General features: G+C 43.8%; 1 protein-coding gene across 4 annotated transcripts in view; it reads left to right on the top strand.

Moving 5' to 3' along the window:
• Window positions 1-7,298, top strand: part of uspl1 (ubiquitin specific peptidase like 1) — a 42,459-nt gene extending 35,161 nt beyond the window's left edge. For all 4 annotated transcript variants that reach the window (XM_070892315.1, XM_070892318.1, XM_070892316.1 and 1 more), the window contains one exon: window positions 960-7,298. In XM_070892315.1, coding sequence (XP_070748416.1) covers window positions 960-3,025 — 2,066 coding nt within the window. In that variant the 3' untranslated portion in view covers window positions 3,026-7,298. The remainder of the gene's footprint in view (window positions 1-959) is intronic.
• Window positions 7,299-17,922: the final 10,624 nt, after the last annotated feature.

Raw genomic sequence — 17,922 nt, forward strand, 5'->3', positions numbered from 1 at the left:
CTCATTGAATGGCGGTGCAGGCTAGAAGGGCCAAATGGCCTACTCCTGCACCTATTTTTCTATGTTTCTAATCCAGGTGCGCATCATAGTCCTGTATCATCTTCTTCCAATATTTATCATATCCCATAAAAGATGAAGTAATCTCTGCCTCAGCTCCTTCCTATGGCAAAGCATTCCATGCTCCAACAGCTGTGAGCATAAAGAAATTTCTCTAATGTATTCTCATCTCTTGATAGTAATTTTAAATTGATGATTCCTCAACACTCACTCCCCAACTAGAGGAAATAGTATTTTCCTATTTCTAAAAACATCTATTCAATCTCTCACCTTCTTTGCTCCAGTGGAAATAATCCCAGTGTATATAGTTTCCCATCACTGGTATCCACCTAGTGAATCTATGCTGTACACAGACATTTTAATCTCCTTTCTATAATGGGATGCCCAAAACAGAGTACAGTACTCTAGCGTAGCTAATGTTGTTAAAATTTATCATTCGTTCCTTATTCTTGTACTCTATGCTCCTATTTATAAAATTTCAAAAGAATTGTTGATGTGTATGAAAAAGCTTTTTATTTATATATGCAAGTATTGCAGTTTTTTTGTGTGGAGAGAATACGGGTCTACACTTGTATTACACATCACAAAAATGTAATTACAAAAGTTCCTACACTTTTGATGTCCAGATGACAACCTGCAGCTTCAAAATAGTTTTTGGAGCAAGTATACCAGGTGGTGAGCTGGTTTATATGTTTTTTTTTTAAAAAGTACCCCAAAATGCAAATTGTCTATGGTTTTAGGTCATGGTGACTCTGAGCGAACATATTTAATGTGCTTTTTTAAAGGGCGGTGTTAGCATTTTGTTACATAATGTAATATTTTGTAGCTATCTAACAATCATTTTTCAACTGACTTGGGTAGCTGTGCTTCTAAGTTTTTGTTTTTTAAATCTGGTCTTGCAGGGTCATGGCTTAAATGTGATGATTTGGAAGGTTCCAGTTGTTGCAAATGTTCAACTTTAAAAGTTCCTGCACATGAAGTTCACATTGTCATCTGGGAAAAGAATGATCTTGAAAATACAACTTGTAGCGAAGATATGCTTCTGTCTAGTGATTCATCATCTGCGACTTGTCTTAGTGCTCCAACCTTAAAGAATGATGCCACTTCCTCTGTATCGCAGCTGCTCTGTGAAACGTCATTAAATAGTCTTGTTCAGTTAAGTCCAGCAGAGAAACCAGTGCTCAGTACATTTACAGAGATGACTACACCGAATGTAAACTGTGTAAAGGAAAATGATGAGCAAGGAACCTCGAATAGTAACTTACTTTCAGGACTGGAGCATCTGGCAGAAGATGCAGTGATAACACTGGATCTTGTTGAGATTAAAGTGGATAGTGAGGGGAACCCAATGGACAGCACTCAATCCATACCAGATGCTCAACAATGTGATCTGCAGAGACAGCAGATGACGCTATCTTTACAAAATTCACCTTTTGTGACACAGATGGCTGTTGACCATAATGTGCAACTTTGTACTGAAGTACAGTATTCTAATGACAAATGCCAACAAATGGATCAGACAACTGTCATAAAACCTGATATGCCTCAAAAGCACATTTTAGAGTCTGAAGCACCTTCATGCCCATCCAGAGCATCTCAATTACAAGTAACTGATTTAGCTGCTGTGAAGCCTGCAACATTAAAAAAGGATTCCATTGTGACAAAGTTAATGGCAAGTACAGCTGCCTGTCATGTACAAGAAATGGAAACTGCATCTGTTGGTCCAGAATTGCCTATAAAGTCTAATAATAAAACACAAAAAAAAGGTCGCATCGAAATCCCACCATCTCGGATCTTGAAAACACCTGCCGTAAATGGGTCATTGGCTGATACTTGTCGGCCTCCAGTAGCTAACAAAAGCTTTGCTATAGGCTGGTCAAAGAGCCTGTTGAACCGCCACCTTTCAACATTGACGAGCAATGAACCTAGAACAGTGTCTCGGACTGAAGTTAAGAATGCTTATAGAGGGGGTGTTTTATTGAAAGTGACTGATTCAAAGCACTCTATAAAGGAACATTTTGATGGGTTCAAAACCAAAAAACATGCACAAAAGGCTACCAAAATTCTACCTGTCTCTCAAAATCCGAATGTTGCAAACATTGCTTGCGTACAGATTAACAACCATTTGCCTCAAGACTCTGGTAATATGAAGGAAAACTGCAAAGTATTATTGCCAAAGAAAATGTCTTCTGGTGTCCATACTTTAAATAAAGCATTTCTTTCTAATTCATCAAAATATGCTCATCCCATAGTGTATGAGACGGGGACTTCTAATGTGAAGGATCAGAGCTCTGTCCCGGTCATAAAAACAGGACAGCATAATGTAGACTCAAAAGCTCATCAGCTTCGTCTCAAATTGCTCAAAAAACTTAAAGACAAAAAAGATCAACTAGCATCACTCGACCAGCTAATGAAGACTAACCAATGTGGTGAATCTGCAACTGAATATGTTAGTACTTCTAGCCCTAGAGGACAGTTAAAACTTGCAAATAATAACGGAGGCATGATGTACGATGATGTATTGAATGAACTTTGGCGTCAGCTCGGTGTTGAAGACAATGAGTCTGTTTGTACAACCAGTTCTAGTGCTTCATTGAGTAGTGGCCCAGGCCATGATGAATTACTTGCAGAATTGTTGACTCCAGCTCTCGCAACTACATCTGGTTGTATACAAGGTGATGACTTCAAGCTTTGTGGAATGGCAACAGATGGTGGAATAGCAAATGGTAAACTGAGTAATGGGTGTAGCATGCGTCCAAGGGCTGCTAATTCACCTATTTCAGCTTTACAGGTGCAACACCATGCTGAGTCAATCAGTGTAACTAACATCCATGCTTCGGCTTTGGAGAATCCCATTAAGGATGAAATGTTGGTAGATTTATTGTCCACTTCAACTCTTAACTCTTTAATAGGAGGTCATGAAGAGGAATTGCCTAACTTTGATGAAAATCTTTTTGAAAACTGCTAGCAAATAGTGGTAAATTTTTAAAACAGTGAGGATTCTTGATTTAAATAACAGTTTTGTTACTTTGAATTTATTTCTCATTGTTTTTGTTGCCTGTAAATCGTTGTCTGTAAATTGTAATATACTGAGTAAATTGTGCCAGTCTCGCATGCAAAAAGTTAGGGTTTCATAGCAAATAGGTGGTTCGTGTATAGTGTGAATTTACTTTTACAGGCATAATACTTTGTTTTATAATAGTTTCATAGTACTTGAAGAATCTGAGGACCTGGTAATTCCAGACTATAACACTTCTGAATAAAATATATTGATGAAGTGTTGCTAACGTTCCTTTACGAAAAAATCTGAACCAGATTGCTGTTTTGACACATGGAGTTCAACTTCCTGTAAGTTGTTTTAACATTTACATGAATAATTTTACATTTTTGTTGAAATTCATTTGTCAACCCCAATTCTTTGTGAACCGCAAATATTTATATAAACTTGCAATGATTTCCTGCCGCTGTTATTCCAGACAAGGGCACAACAAAAACAAAACTGGGTAAAACCACTGTTGAAACATAGAAAATAGGTGCAGGAGCAGGCCATTCAGCCCTTCTAGCCTGCACCGCCATTCAATGAGTTCATGGCTGAACATGAAACTTCAGTACCCCCTTCCTGCTTTCTCGCCATACCCCTTGATCCCCCGAATAGTAAGGACTTCATCTAACTCCCTTTTGAATATATTTAGTGAATTGGCCTCAACTACTTTCTGTGGTAGAGAATTCCACAGGTTCACCACTCTCTGGGTGTGAAGAAGTTTCTCCTCATCTCGGTCCTAAATGGCTTACCCCTTATCCACAGACTGTGACCCCTGGTTCTGGACTTCCCCAACATTGGGAACATTCTTCCTGCATCCAACCTGTCCAAACCTGTCAGAATTTTAAACGTTTCTATGAGGTCCCCTCTCATTCTTCTGAACTCCAGTGAATACAAGCCCAGTTGATCCAGTCTTTCTTGATAGGTCAGTCCCACCATCCCGGGAATCAGTCTGGTGAATCTTCGCTGCACTCCCTCAATAGCAAGAATGTCCTTCCTCAAGTTAGGAGACCAAAACTGTACACAATACTCCAGGTGTGGCCTCACCAAGGCCCTGTACAACTGTAGCAACACCTCCCTGCCCCTGTACTCAAATCCCCTCACTATGAAGGCCAACATGCCATTTGCTTTCTTAACCGCCTGCTGTACCTGCATGCCAACCTTCAGTGACTGATGTACCATGACACCCAGGTCTCGTTGCACCTCCCCTTTTCCTAATCTGTCACCATTCAGATAATAGTCTGTCTCTCTGTTTTTACCACCAAAGTGGATAACTTCACATTTATCCACATTATACTTCATCTGCCACGCATTTGCCCACTCACCTAACCTATCCAAGTCACTCTGCAGCCTCATAGCATCCTCCTCGCAGCTCACACTGCCACCCAACTTAGTGTCATCCGCAAATTTGGAGATACTACATTTAATCCCCTCATCTAAATCATTAATGTACAATGTAAACAGCTGGGGTCCCAGCACAGAACCTTGCGGTACCCCACTAGTCACTGCCTGCCATTCTGAAAAGTCCCCATTTACTCCTACTCTTTGCTTCCTGTCTGACAACCAGTTCTCAATCCACATCAGCACACTACCCCCAATCCCATGTGCTCTAACTTTGCACATTAATCTCCTGTGTGGGACCTTGTCGAAAGCCTTCTGAAAGTCCAAATATACCACATCAACTGGTTCTCCTTTGTCCACTTTACTGGAAACACCCTCAAAAAATTCCAGAAGATTTGTCAAGCATGATTTCCTTTTCACAAATCCATGCTGACTTGGACCTATCATGTCACCATTTTCCAAATGCGCTGCTATGACATCCTTAATAATTGATTCCATCATTTTACCCACTACTGAGGTCAGGCTGACCGGTCTATTATTCCCTGCTTTCTCTCTCCTTTTTTAAAAAGTGGGGTTACATTGGCTACCCTCCACTCGAGAGTCAATGGAATGTTGGAAAATGACTGTCAATGCATCTGCTATTTCCAAGGCCACCTCCTTAAGTACTCTGGGATGCAGTCCATCAGGCCCTGGGGATTTATCAATTTCCCCAACACAATTTCCCGACTAATAAAGATTTCCCTCAGTTCCTCCTCCTTACTAGACCCTCTGACCCCTTTTATATCCGGAAGGTTGTTTGTGTCCTCCTTAGTGAATACTGAACCAAAATACTTGTTCAATTGGTCTGCCATTTCTTTGTTCCCCATTATGACTTCCTTGATTCTGACTGCAGGGGACCTACGTTTGTCTTTACTAACCTTTTTCTCTTTACATATCTATAGAAACTTTTGCAATCCGCCTTACTGTTCCCTGCAAGCTTCTTCTCGTACTCCATTTTCCCTGCCCTAATCAAACCCTTTGTCCTCCTCTGCTGAGTTCTAAATTTCTCCCAGTCCCCAGGTTCGCTGCTATTTCTGGCCAATTTGTATGCCACTTCTTTGGCTTTAATACTATCCCTGATTTCCCTAGATAACCACGGTTGAGCCACCTTCCCTTTTTTATTTTTACGCCAGACAGGAATGTACAATTGTTGTAATTCATCCATGCGGTCTCTAAATGTCTGCCATTGCCCATCCACAGTCAACCCCTTAAGTATCATTCGCCAATCTATCTTAGCCAATTCACGCCTCACACCTTCAAAGTTACCCTTCTTCAAGTTCTGAACCATGGTCTCTGAATTAACTGTTTCATTCTCCATCCTAATGCAGAATTCCACCATATTATGGTCACTCTTCCCCAAGGGGCCTCGCACAATGAGATTGCTAATTAATCATCTCTCATTACACAACACCCAGTCTAAGATGGCCTCCCCCCTAGTTTGTTCCTCGACATATTGGTCTAGAAAACCATCCCTTATGCACTCCAGGAAATCCTCCTCCACCGTATTGCTTCCAGTTTGGCTAGCCCAATCTATGTGCATATTAAAGTCACCCATTATAACTGCTGCACCTTTATTGCATGCACTCCTAATTTCCTGTTTGATGCCCTCCCCAACATCACTACTACTGTTTGGAGGTCTGTACACAACTCCCACTAACGTTTTTTGCCCTTTGGTGTTCTGCAGCTCTACCCATATAGATTCCACATCATCCAAGCTAATGTCTTTCCTAACTATTGCATTAATCTCCTCTTTAACCAGCAATGCTACCCCACATGCTATACTTAAAAACAATAGATTAAGTTCATAGCATACCAAAAGCAGTCAATCCAGTGAAATGATTTCAAGTCTGTAATATCATCTGAGTTCAGCTATAAACCACTTGAGCTCTGTTCTTGCAGTTCATATCATCTGAATGCATCCATTAGATTATTGTCCTTTTAATCCCCTTTTGCTCAGTTGTAAATAGTGGGGGGAAATTGCCTGTTTTGTATAAAATAGTTTATAATTGCTGCAAGTAATGAAAATTCTTCCAGTTGATGTTTAAAGAGGCAGCAGTTGTGTGAGAAACTGGACTTGCAATTTAGCAACTTGCAACTAGCACAAGCTGTAAAATAAAGTTGACTTTTATTAAATTGAGATTTCAAAATAGCCACTGTATGTAATAAGTATTTAAAAAACCCCACAGAAAATGCTGTAAACACAATAGGTCAGTCAGCATCTGGAGAGAAAAGAATGGTCAACCTTTTGGTACGGGCCCTTTTTCAGGGTTCTGCCCAACAGATTAACTGATGTTTTCTCTCCAAGGATGCTGCGTTTTCAGCATTTTCTATTTGTTTCAGATCTCCATTTGCAGGTCTTTGCTTTTTATTTATACTATACTGTGTTATTTCTTGAAAATTCAATGTAGAAATTTGTGCTGGAAGTTCTATGGTCTGTATATATTTTGTTGAGTAGCCAGAGTTGAAGTTGACATTCTAGGCTGATTTAAGGAATGTTTTTAAAATCTAATAAAACTTACTGTTAATGTTTGTGAACCTCCAATGTAAGACCTGCATCTTGTGCTGAGACTTGCACTAGTAGAAGATGACTTGAACCAGAACACCAACACAAGACCCAGCAAATATGTGTATTAATGGACTCTTGGTAGCTCACAGTAATTTATATATTTTCCTTCTCTCTCGTGTGTAAAACTAGTTCAGTATTCAACTTGAAATTGCTTTGATGTGTTTCTCTGACGTTGAAACTTACCAGTTCTGTTTGGTCATTGTAAGAAAGTGAAGTTGACCATGCTGTCAAACAATAAAATCATTTTTTACTTAACCCTCAGTTAGTCAGTACTAGAAATTTATCAAATCAAACACTTGTATTATCGTAACCTAATTTGCACTTCTACAACTCTCCTTACATAAATGTCTTGCGCTTCAGAGTGGTAGAACACTGAGTGCAGAGCAGGACAGAAGAGAAAACCAAAGTGGTTAAGGGGGAACCAAAGGTGCCATAGTTAACAAGTTTTTAAAGAAGCTTTTCAAAGGGAGGTGGCAAGTTGGAGGAATTCCAGAGGGTGAGGTGCAGTGACTAAAAGAGGAACCACTAATGGAGTGGGGAACAAAGCTAAATTGGTGTTTGAGGATCAGCAGGTGTGTGCCAGGGATTTGGGATTGAGAATTGCTGAAGTCGGATGGGGTGTGGATGAGGATATTTTTACTTGACATTGGCTGTCACATTCTGAAGGAATTTAATTGGTAGGGGGTGGAGGCCATTAGACATGATAGAGCGTGGAGCTCATTGGATAAACTAAGTCTCAAGGTGATCATGGCAGGGATTTCACAATGAAGGAGGAGAGATAGGAATGGAATAATGTTTTCTTGGTAATAGAATGGATATGAGGAAGGAAACTTGGCTTAAAATTGAGCAATACTGCACTTAAGACATTTAAGGTGCCACCTACATTAGTGTATTACGCTCTGACCAGGGTTGTTCGCACTTTCTTTGCAATTAAGTGATTAAGTCTGTAACATCAAAAGGCATGATTTTAGGCTACTCCAGACATCCGAGACTAATGGGACTTGAGACCTGACTTGATTGACCTGAGGGGATTCAACCGCAAAGTCCTCTTGAAACAATGGAGTTTCAACCCAGTTCTGTTAGTAGGTGTAGGCCCACTTTATGAAAGTTGAGCACAATTTAAAAAAAATCATCTTTAAAGCAACCATCATTAGGGCAGGGCAAGTGATTTGTTACTGCTCACTTACACCTGGATTCTAACAGTTTCACTGCCTTCTGAACTTTAATGCAAAGCTATATCCAGATTTACCCATCAAGAATGGGCATTAATCAAAATGTTGGCGGGGACTGCTTTTTGGCACTCCGTATACTTCTTGAGTCACTGCCTTCCAAGTGTGTGTGGTGTATGGGGGGGCGGGGGGAAGAGAAATATAGGGTTTAAAAACTAGAGGTGGAAAAAGGGAAGATCTTAGTTGTCCAGTCCAAGTAGGAGACTAATTAAAAGTTTGATGTCTTGTGCAGACAGGATTAAATTGCAGTGGAGCAAGGCCAAGAACGGAATTAATTCAGTGAAGCCCAGGGATATAACTGCCGAAGAGGGAGTGATGGGTGTGCAGGAAAGCACTCGGGCCACACAGTTTTGGATTAGGTTGGATATGTTAGCTTGTGAGGGAAGTAGGAGAGAAATCCTGGAGGAGTATAAAGCTGTAATTGGACAGACATCAGTGGAGACGAAGAAAGGGGTTGCGAGTAGGTTATGGGGAGCGGGCAGGGAAGTGGAGCTGAGTCCATGAACAGATCAACCATGATATTGAATGGCAGAGCAGGCTCGAGGGGCCAAATGGCCTACTCCTGCTCCTATTTATGTTTATTCCAGAGCTGTACAATTTCAGTTTTGATGAATATGTATCAAACAGCAAAAATAGTAATCCAATTGTTTTTTTTTAATAAGAGTCTGTCTTTATGAATGGTCCCCAAGGTTGCCTGCAATATTTTATGAATGGCTCCATATCTTTTGAAACTGATACCCAAACCTACATCCCACAGATTGTCCAGTTATAGCTTTACTTTCATGAAGTTCAGGGTTTCTCTCTTTATGGTAGTTTTGTATTTTATATAATTATTCTGCTCCTCTCCATTCCAACACAAGCACTTGGATCCCATTCTTGGTCCCCTTATAACCATCAATTACCTGGCTACACCATCCAAAAGCATAGGTCCAATTTCCACCATTGACTGCAAGGCTGCTGTCGTACTATTTGACTACCTGTCTGAAATTATTGAGGCAAAATGTCTCTGTTTTACTAAACACATGATATTGTTTCTTGCGTCTGACTTTGACTGACCAGAACTTTTGGAGGTTGATACATAATCTCAGCATTTTCTTTATCACTGAATTCAGCCTAGGTGGACAGACAGGATGGTTGAAAATTCAAAGTCAGAGCCTCAAGCAGCATGAGTGTCCACTTGTTACTTTAAATTCAGGGCTTCCCCCTGATCTAACTGACGTTGGTGAGGCCAATGCCAGAGCTCCTGGGCAGGTGCATCCTAGCACTTACAATGGGATGTCTGCCCCATGGGTTTTGAGCCCTATTTTGTTTAATATATGGTTGTGAATCAATACAAATTTGGATATGTACATAATGTAATTATGGTAAGCTGTTGGTGTGATCAAGACTGAGTTGATTGCTAAAGAAATAACTTGAAATATTGAATATTGCCTTGTGTTGAAAAGACATACTGGGCTAATCTATGCTGCGTGCCTGGGAAATGCTCAATGTCTGGGGCACACAACAAAGGGAACATTTGGTGGAGTGTTACACTGAGTTTCCATCCCGTTTGTTTTGCCCAGGGATTTCCTGAGGTTCTCTGAGGAGAAGACAGAATGGCTATACCCACATCAGGTGTAAGCAGTGTCATCCCATGCAAAGGAGGTGGGAGAGATATAATCGGCCCTACTTATTTATTTTCCTATTGGAACACAGGGCAGGGGTCCATTTAGAGCAGCAACCAGAAGGAATATGGTCCTTGGGATTTGTGCCCAGCAGCATTTAAATCAGAGGATGTGATCTGAGCTGTGCTGTGGGTGCCACCTATTTGGGCCATGCAGTAGGTGATTTTCTTTTTCAAGTTGAGGAAGAATAGGATTGGATTTGGAGGCCTACCAGCTGCTGCTTTTGGATTCGCACGTCAGCCATTACTACTACTGCAGGTCTTGCAAAATATAAATTGCTCGACGGAAAAAGACTAAGGTCCATTTAGTTCCCCATCTATCATCCTGGCAGTCACATGATATCCTGATAATGGAGTTGTTGACAAATCATAGCAATCACACTACCAGTTAGGCGACAACAACAACTTCTATTTATATAATTATATAATTCCATTCTTATCTATCTAATCGTAGCCAGAAAATTTCCAGCAATGGCTTCTCTTCCCACTCCCACATCATTACCTCTGGTGTCCCCCAAGGATCCTTGGTCCCCTCTTCTTTCTCATCTATACGCTGCCCCTTGGCAATATCATCCGAGAAACCAGAGTCAATTTCCAAATGTACGCAGACGACATCCAGCTTTATCTCTCCACCACTTCTGTCGATCTCTGCTTGGTATCCAAGTTGTCAGATTGCTTGTCCGACATCCAGTACTGGATGAGCAGAAATTTTCTCCAATTAAATATTGGGAAGACCGAAGCCATTAACTTTGGTCCCCGCCACAAACTATTCCCTGACCATTGACTCCATCAGTCTGAGGGTGAATAAGACTGTTTGCACCTAGGTGTCATGTTTGACCCAGAAATGAGTTTCCAGCCACATATCTGCAGCATAACTAAAACCGCCTTTTCCACCTGCGTAACATTGCTCGCCTCCGTCTTAGCTCTTCTGCTGCTGAAACCCTCATTCATACCTTTGTTACCTCTGGACTTGACTACTCCAACTCACTCTTGGCAGGCCTTCCATATTCCACGCTACGTAAACTTGAAGTCACCCAAAACTCAGCAGCCCGTGTACTAACCCGCACAAAGTCAAGATCACCCATCACCCCTGTGCTTTCTGACCTACATTAGCTCCCAGTTAAACAATACCTCAATTTCAAAATGTTCATCCTTGTTTACAAATCACTCTGGGGACTTGCTCCTTTCTATCTCTCTCATCTTTTTCAGCCTCACAATCCCATAAGATGTCTACGCTCCTCAAATTCTGACCTCTTGAGCATCCCTCATTATAACTGCTCAACCATCAGTGGACGTGCCTTCAGCTGCCTGGGCCCTAAGCTCTGGAACTCCCTCCCTAAACCTCTATGCCTCTACCTCTCTTTTCTCCTTTAATTTCTTCTGTGGCTCGGTGTTAAATTTATCTGTTTGTCTGTTGTGAAGTGCCTGGGGACATTTTACTACATTAAAGGTGCTATATAAGTAAAAGTTATTATATAGCACCTTTAATGTAGTAAAACGTCCCACGGCGCTTCACAGGAGTGTTATAAGACAAAACAAATTAATTAAATTTGACACCAAGCTACATAAAAAGAAATTACGGCAGCTGACCAAAAGCTTGATCAAAAAGAAGTTTTAAGGAGAGTCTTAAAGGAAGAAAGAGAGATTTAGGGAGGGAGTTCCAGAGTTTCGGGCCCAGGCAGCTGAAAGCACGGCCACCAATTTTTGAGCAGTTATAATCGGAGATGCTCAAGATGGCAGAAATGACATGAGGAAAACTCCTGACGTAAAAAGATTTGAGAACCATGGGTCCAAAGTCACCTTCCCACCTCCCACCCCCCACCCCCCACAGCATGCTACATTTATCACATGTCCTGTCATTACTCAAATACTATATCGCAAGGTGACTGTTACACCACCTTCTGGAAAGGGAAACCAGAGGAAGAACGCCGCCTCCACGGAGTTGACTTCGCCATCAAAAACAAGCTGGTTGACCACCTCAAAGCCTCCCCCTAAGGGGCTAATGAATGCCTCATGACTCTTCAATTCACCCTATCCCGGAACCAGTGCAACACAGTCATCAGTTATTACACCCCAACACTTGATGCAACTGATGAGGCCAAAGAGGGTTTGACTCCAACCTCTCAAAATCCCTGTCCTGCGTCCTCATGGGTGACAAACTGATCCTCCTCAGTGACTTCAACGCCAGGGTTGGCAAGGACACAGACCTCTAGGGGGGGCGCAATTGGCGCAGAGGGGATAGGGAAAGCCAACTCCAGCGGTACCCTACTCCTGACAAAATGTCTAGAGCATAAACTTGTCATTACCAACACCTTGTTCTGCCAGAGGGACAAATACAAGACATCGTGGCAACACCCTCGCTCCAAACACTGGCACCTGCTCGACTATGTCTGAGCCAGAGATCGCAAGGATGTGCGCATCGCCTGCGCCATGACAGGAGCTGACGACTGCTGGATGGACCACTGCCTAATCCAATCCATCATCAACATCAACATAGCCCCAAAGCGGAGGGGGCAGCAGAAGCAGTGCCGCAAAAAAGTCAATGCCGAAGCACTTAAAGACCCAGCTAAGAGAGCCCTATACAGCCAGCACCTCACGGCTAACCTGGCGTGCCTTGACGACCCCAAGACGCAGAATGCCCACAGCACTTGATCTGTCCTCCAGGCTTTCATAACCAGTGCCTGCAAAGAGTCTCTCGGTTATTCAATCAGGAAACACCAGGACTGGTTTAATGAGAATGATCAGGAGATCCAAGAGCTAATAGATCGCAAGCGCAGGGCATTTCTGAGCCTTAAACAACAACCCAACGCGGGAGCAGCAAAGCAGCATTACAGGCGGCTCAAGGCTGAGGTCCAACAAAAAACCCGGGACCTAAAGAACAGGTGTGTAGGGGAGGACGAAAACCCCCTCATTTTACCCAGAAGGAAAAGGGCTGTGGGATCAGTCTGTGCTGTGAATTGAAACCGATACGATTTGACCTTGGCAGAGCAGTGATTGGATGGGGGAGGACACCGGTGGGACAGAGTCAGCCCGAAGCATGTGGCTTTCAAGCCAATGGGAGAGCACTTGTTCAAAAACTGTGGGACTGACCCATAGCCATTATCGGGCTATTGTCTTCCCCATGTTTACACTATGGAAGGAAATTATGCAGACCTTTTGAAAACTAGGGAACCCAAAACAAACCAAGGGCCTACACAATGGCTACAGGAGGCCAACGCAATCAACACCCACTCAAACCTTGAGTAGGTTAACATCAGTGGAAAAAAACCCGCAATAATCTAAAAGCTGCTAAATTTTTCAAAATCACAAAGCCCACCAATGGGAAGAATCAATTTTAGCAGGAGAGGCGGACTGGATAATCTGGCTATAAAAAGGGGTTTCTGACGTAGTGTGTGTGGTTCCCTGCCCTCGTGATCCAACAACCAGCAAGCTTCTCGACACTGAAGGAAAACCAGTGTCCGAAGACGCCGAAGATAGAAGAAACAAACCACCAGACTTGCAGAAGGCACAGTAGTGAGTATAACCTCTGGTCCCCAGAACTCCCAACTCAGTTAGGCCAGGAAAGGTGGGAGGTTGGGCATTGTACTGCTAAACTTGTGTAAAGATTTTCGTTGTGTCCGTTTAGTGGGATTTAGGGGGATTGTTTTGTTGGTGTATTGCTGTTTGTTGAGATACACCTTGTCAAATAAATTGGAAGCCTAAGTTCCTCTTGGAATCACCTTGTCTCAGTTCTATTGTATTACATCTCCTGATCGTGAGTCTTATGTCAGAACAGTGTAAGGGAAGCTAGGAGCGCCTCGAAAACGCTCAACTGTGTCACAGGCTAGGGAAGAAGGGGTTAGGAGTGTTTGACACTCACAGGTGCCTCACAGGCTAGGCATAAGCTGTGGGGATGCACGAGTCTCAAAACCTCCTTCATAAACTGTGGATACAGTCTCTCCAGGGGTGCTCTTGTAGCACTCAGGGTACCTCACAGGCCAGGCATAAGCTGTGAGGGCAGAAGCCCAGAGAGAGACACCCAAGGCACAACACCACTCCCTGAGAACACCTTACAGGTGGTGGATGGAGAAAGCACAGGAGTTACAGCAGCTGGCCGATGGCCATGATGTCTGAGGATTCTTCATCGCAGTCAAGGCCACCTTCGGGCTAAACATCCAAGGCCCTACCCCACTGCTGGCCAAGAATGGGGAAACACTCTTCAAGGACACCGAGGCAGTTAGGCCCCGCTGGAAGGAGCACTTCGAAAATCTCCTCAATTGAGACTCTGCCTTTGACTCGAGTGTTCTCGACTCCATCCCGCGGCATCAGTGAGACCCCAACACTGCACCAGGTAGAAAAAGCCAGAAGACAGCTTAAAAAAAACAAGTGCCGACAGAATCTCTGCTGGGACATTGAAGGATGGCGGAGAGGCACTGCTGGCACGAATACACGATCTCCTCTCTCATCTGGAGGGAGGAGGGCATGCCGGGGGATCTCAGAGATGCAGTAATCGTGACCATCTTTTAAAAAGGGGACAAGTCCGACTGCGGCAACAACAGAGGAATCTCCCTGCTATCAGCCACTGGGAAAGTCGTCGCTAGAGTCCTCCTCAACCGTCTTCTTTCCGTGACCGAGGAGCTCCTCTCGGAGTCACAGTGCGGATTTTGTCCTCTATGGGGCACAACGGATATGATTTTTGCAGCGCAACAGCTACAGGAAGAATGCAGGGAACAGCGGCAGCCGTTATACATGGCCTTCTTCGACCTTACGTCTTTGACACTCAACCGTGAGAGTGTATGGAACGTCCTCCTCTGTTTCTGATGCCCACAAAAGTACGTCACCATCCTCCGCCTGCTCCACGACGACATGCAGGCAGTGATCCTTACCAACGGATCCATCACAGACCCAATCCACGTCCGGACCGGGGTCAAACAGGGCTGCGTCATTACCCCAACCCTCTTCTCAATCTTCCTCACCACCATGCTCCACCTCACAGTCAACAAGCTCCCCGCTGGAGTGAAATTAAACTACAGAACCAGTCATCAAAGGCAGTCCCTCAGAACCGAGTTGCTTCCACTCCTGAAGTGAGTTCTTTGGTGGCTGAACAGTCCAATACGAGAGCCACAGACTCTGTCACAGGTGGGACAGATAGTCATTGAGGGAAGGGGTGGGTGGGACTGGTTTGCTGCATGCTCTTTCCACTGCCTGTGCTTGATTTCTGCATGCTCTCGGCGTTGAGACTCGAGGTGCTCAGCGCTCTCTCGGATGCACTTCCTCCACTTAGGGCGGTCTTGGGCCAGGAAACTCCCAGGTGTCAGTGGGGAAGTCGCACTTTATCAGGGAGGCTTTGAGGGTGTCCTTGTAACGTTTCCGTTGCCCACCTTTGGCTTGTTTGCCGTGAAGGAGCTCGGAGCAGAGTATTTGTTTTGGGAGTCTCGTGTCTGGCATGCAAACTATGTGGCCTGCCCAGTGAAGCTGATTGAGTGTGGTCAGTGCTTCCATGCTGGGGATGTTAGCCTGGACGAGAACGCTGAGGTTGGTGCGCCTGTCCTCCCAAGGCATTTGTAGGATCCTGCGGAGACATCGTTGGTGGTATTTCTCCAGCGACTTGAGGTGTCTACTGTACATGGTCCATGTCTCTGAGCCATACAGGAGGGCAGGTATTACTATAGCCCTCATATAGACCATGAGTTTGGTGGCAGTTTTGGGGGCTTGGTCTTCAAACACCCTTTTCCTCAGGTGGCCGAAGGGACGAGTGGGAACCTGTTCAACCTGCGCCGTCTCCAGGCCAGGTCCAAGACTACCCCAATCTCTGTCGTCGAACTACAGTACGTGGACGATGCCTGCGTCTGCGCACATACAGACGCTGAACTCCAGGCCCTAGTCGACATATTTACTGAGGCGTACGAAAGCATGGGCCTTACGCTAAACATCCATAAGTCAAAGGTCCTCCACCAGCCTGTCCTCACCGCACAGCACTGCCCCCCAGTCATCAAGCTCCATGGCCCAGCCCTGGACACCATGAACCACTTCCCTTATCTCGGGAGCCTCCTATCAACAAGGGCAGGCATCGACGACGAGATCTAACACCACCTCCAGTGTGCCAGTGCAGCCTTCGGCCGCCTGAGAAAAAGAGTGTTTGAAGACCAGGCCCTCAAAACTGCCACCAAGCTCACAGGATTAGGGGTAATATATTAGCATGGATAGAGGATTGGCTAACTAACAGAAAACAGAAAGTCGGGATAAATGGGTCATTTTCCGGTTGGCAAACGGGTGCCGTAGGGATTGGTGCTGGGTCCTCAACTAATTACAATCTTTATTAATGACTTGGATGAAGGGACCAAGTGTAATGTAGCCAAGTTTGCTGATGATACAAAGATGGGTGGGAAAGCAAATTGAGAGCAGGATACAAAAAATCTACAAAGGGATATAGCCAGACTAAGTGATTGGGCAAAAATTTGGTAGATGGAGCATAAAGTGGGAAAATGTGAGGTTATTCACTTTGGCAGAAATAATAGAAAAGCAAATTATAATTTAAATGGAGAAAAATTGCAAAGTGCTGCAGTACAGAGGGACCTGGGGGTCCTTATGCATGAAATACAAAAAGTTAGTATGCAGGTACAACAAGTAACCAGGAAGACAAATGGAAGAAAAGGACAAAGGGTGTTAAAAAAAACAAGCCTGAAGGCTTTGTGTCTTAATGCAAGGAGTATCTGTAATAAGGTGGATGAATTAACTGTGCAAATAGATGTTAATGGATATGATGTGATTGGGATTACGGAGACGTGGCTCCAGGATGATCAGGGCTGGGAACTCAACATCCATGTGTATTCAACATTCAGGAAGGATAGAATAAAAGGAAAAGGAGGTGGGGTAGCATTGCTGGTTAAAGAGGAGATTAATGCAATAGTTAGGAAGGACATTAGCTTGGAGGATGTGGAATCTATATGGGTAGAGCTGCAGAACACCAAAGGGCAAAAACGTTAGTGGGAGTTGTGTACAGACCTCCAAACAGTAGTAGTGATGTTGGGGAGGGCATCAAACAGGAAATTAGGGGTGCATGCAATAAAGGTGCAGCAGTTATCATGGGTGACTTTAATATGCATATAGATTGGGCTAACCAAACTGGAAGCAATACGGTGGAGGAGGATTTCCTGGAGTGCATAAGGGATGGTTTTCTAGACCAATATGTCGAGGAACCAACTAGGGGGGAGGCCATCTTAGACTTCGTGCTGTGTAATGAGAGAGGATTAGTTCGCAATCTCATTGTGCGAGGCCCCTTGGGGAAGAGTGACCATAATATGGTGGAATTCTACATTAGGATGGAGAATGAAACAGTTAATTCAGAGACCATGGTCCAGAACTTAAAGAAGGGTAACTTTGAAGGTATGAGGCGTGAATTGGCTAGGATAGATTGGTGAATGATACTTAAGGGGTTGACAGTGGATGGGCAATGGCAGACATTTAGAGACCGCATGGATGAACTACAACAATTGTACATCCCTGTCTGGCGTAAAAATAAAAAATGGAAGGTGGCTCAACCGTGGCTATCGAGGGAAATCAGGGATAGTATTAAAGCCAAGGAAGTGACATACAAATTGGCCAGAAATAGCAGTGAACCTGGGGACTGGGAGAAATTTAGAACTCAGCAGAGGAGGACAAAGGGTTTGATTAGGGCCGGGAAAATAGAGTACGAGAGGAAGCTTGCAGGGAACATTAAGATGGACTGCAAAAGTTTCGATAGATATGTAAAGAGAAAAAGGTTAGTAAAGACAAACGTAGGTCCTCTGCAGTCAGAATCAGGGGAAGTCATAACGGGGAACAAAGAAATGGCAGACCAATTGAACAAGTACTTTGGTTCGGTATTCACTAAGGAGGACACAAACAACCTTCCGGATATAAAAGGGGTCAGAGGGTCTAGTAAGAAGGAGGAACTGAGGGAAATCCTTATTAGTCGGGAAATTGTGTTGGGGAAATTGATGGGATTGAAGGCCGATAAATCCCCAGG

The sequence above is a fragment of the Pristiophorus japonicus genome, chromosome 10 (genome assembly GCF_044704955.1).
Source record: "Pristiophorus japonicus isolate sPriJap1 chromosome 10, sPriJap1.hap1, whole genome shotgun sequence".
Taxonomy (NCBI): Eukaryota; Metazoa; Chordata; class Chondrichthyes; family Pristiophoridae; genus Pristiophorus; species Pristiophorus japonicus.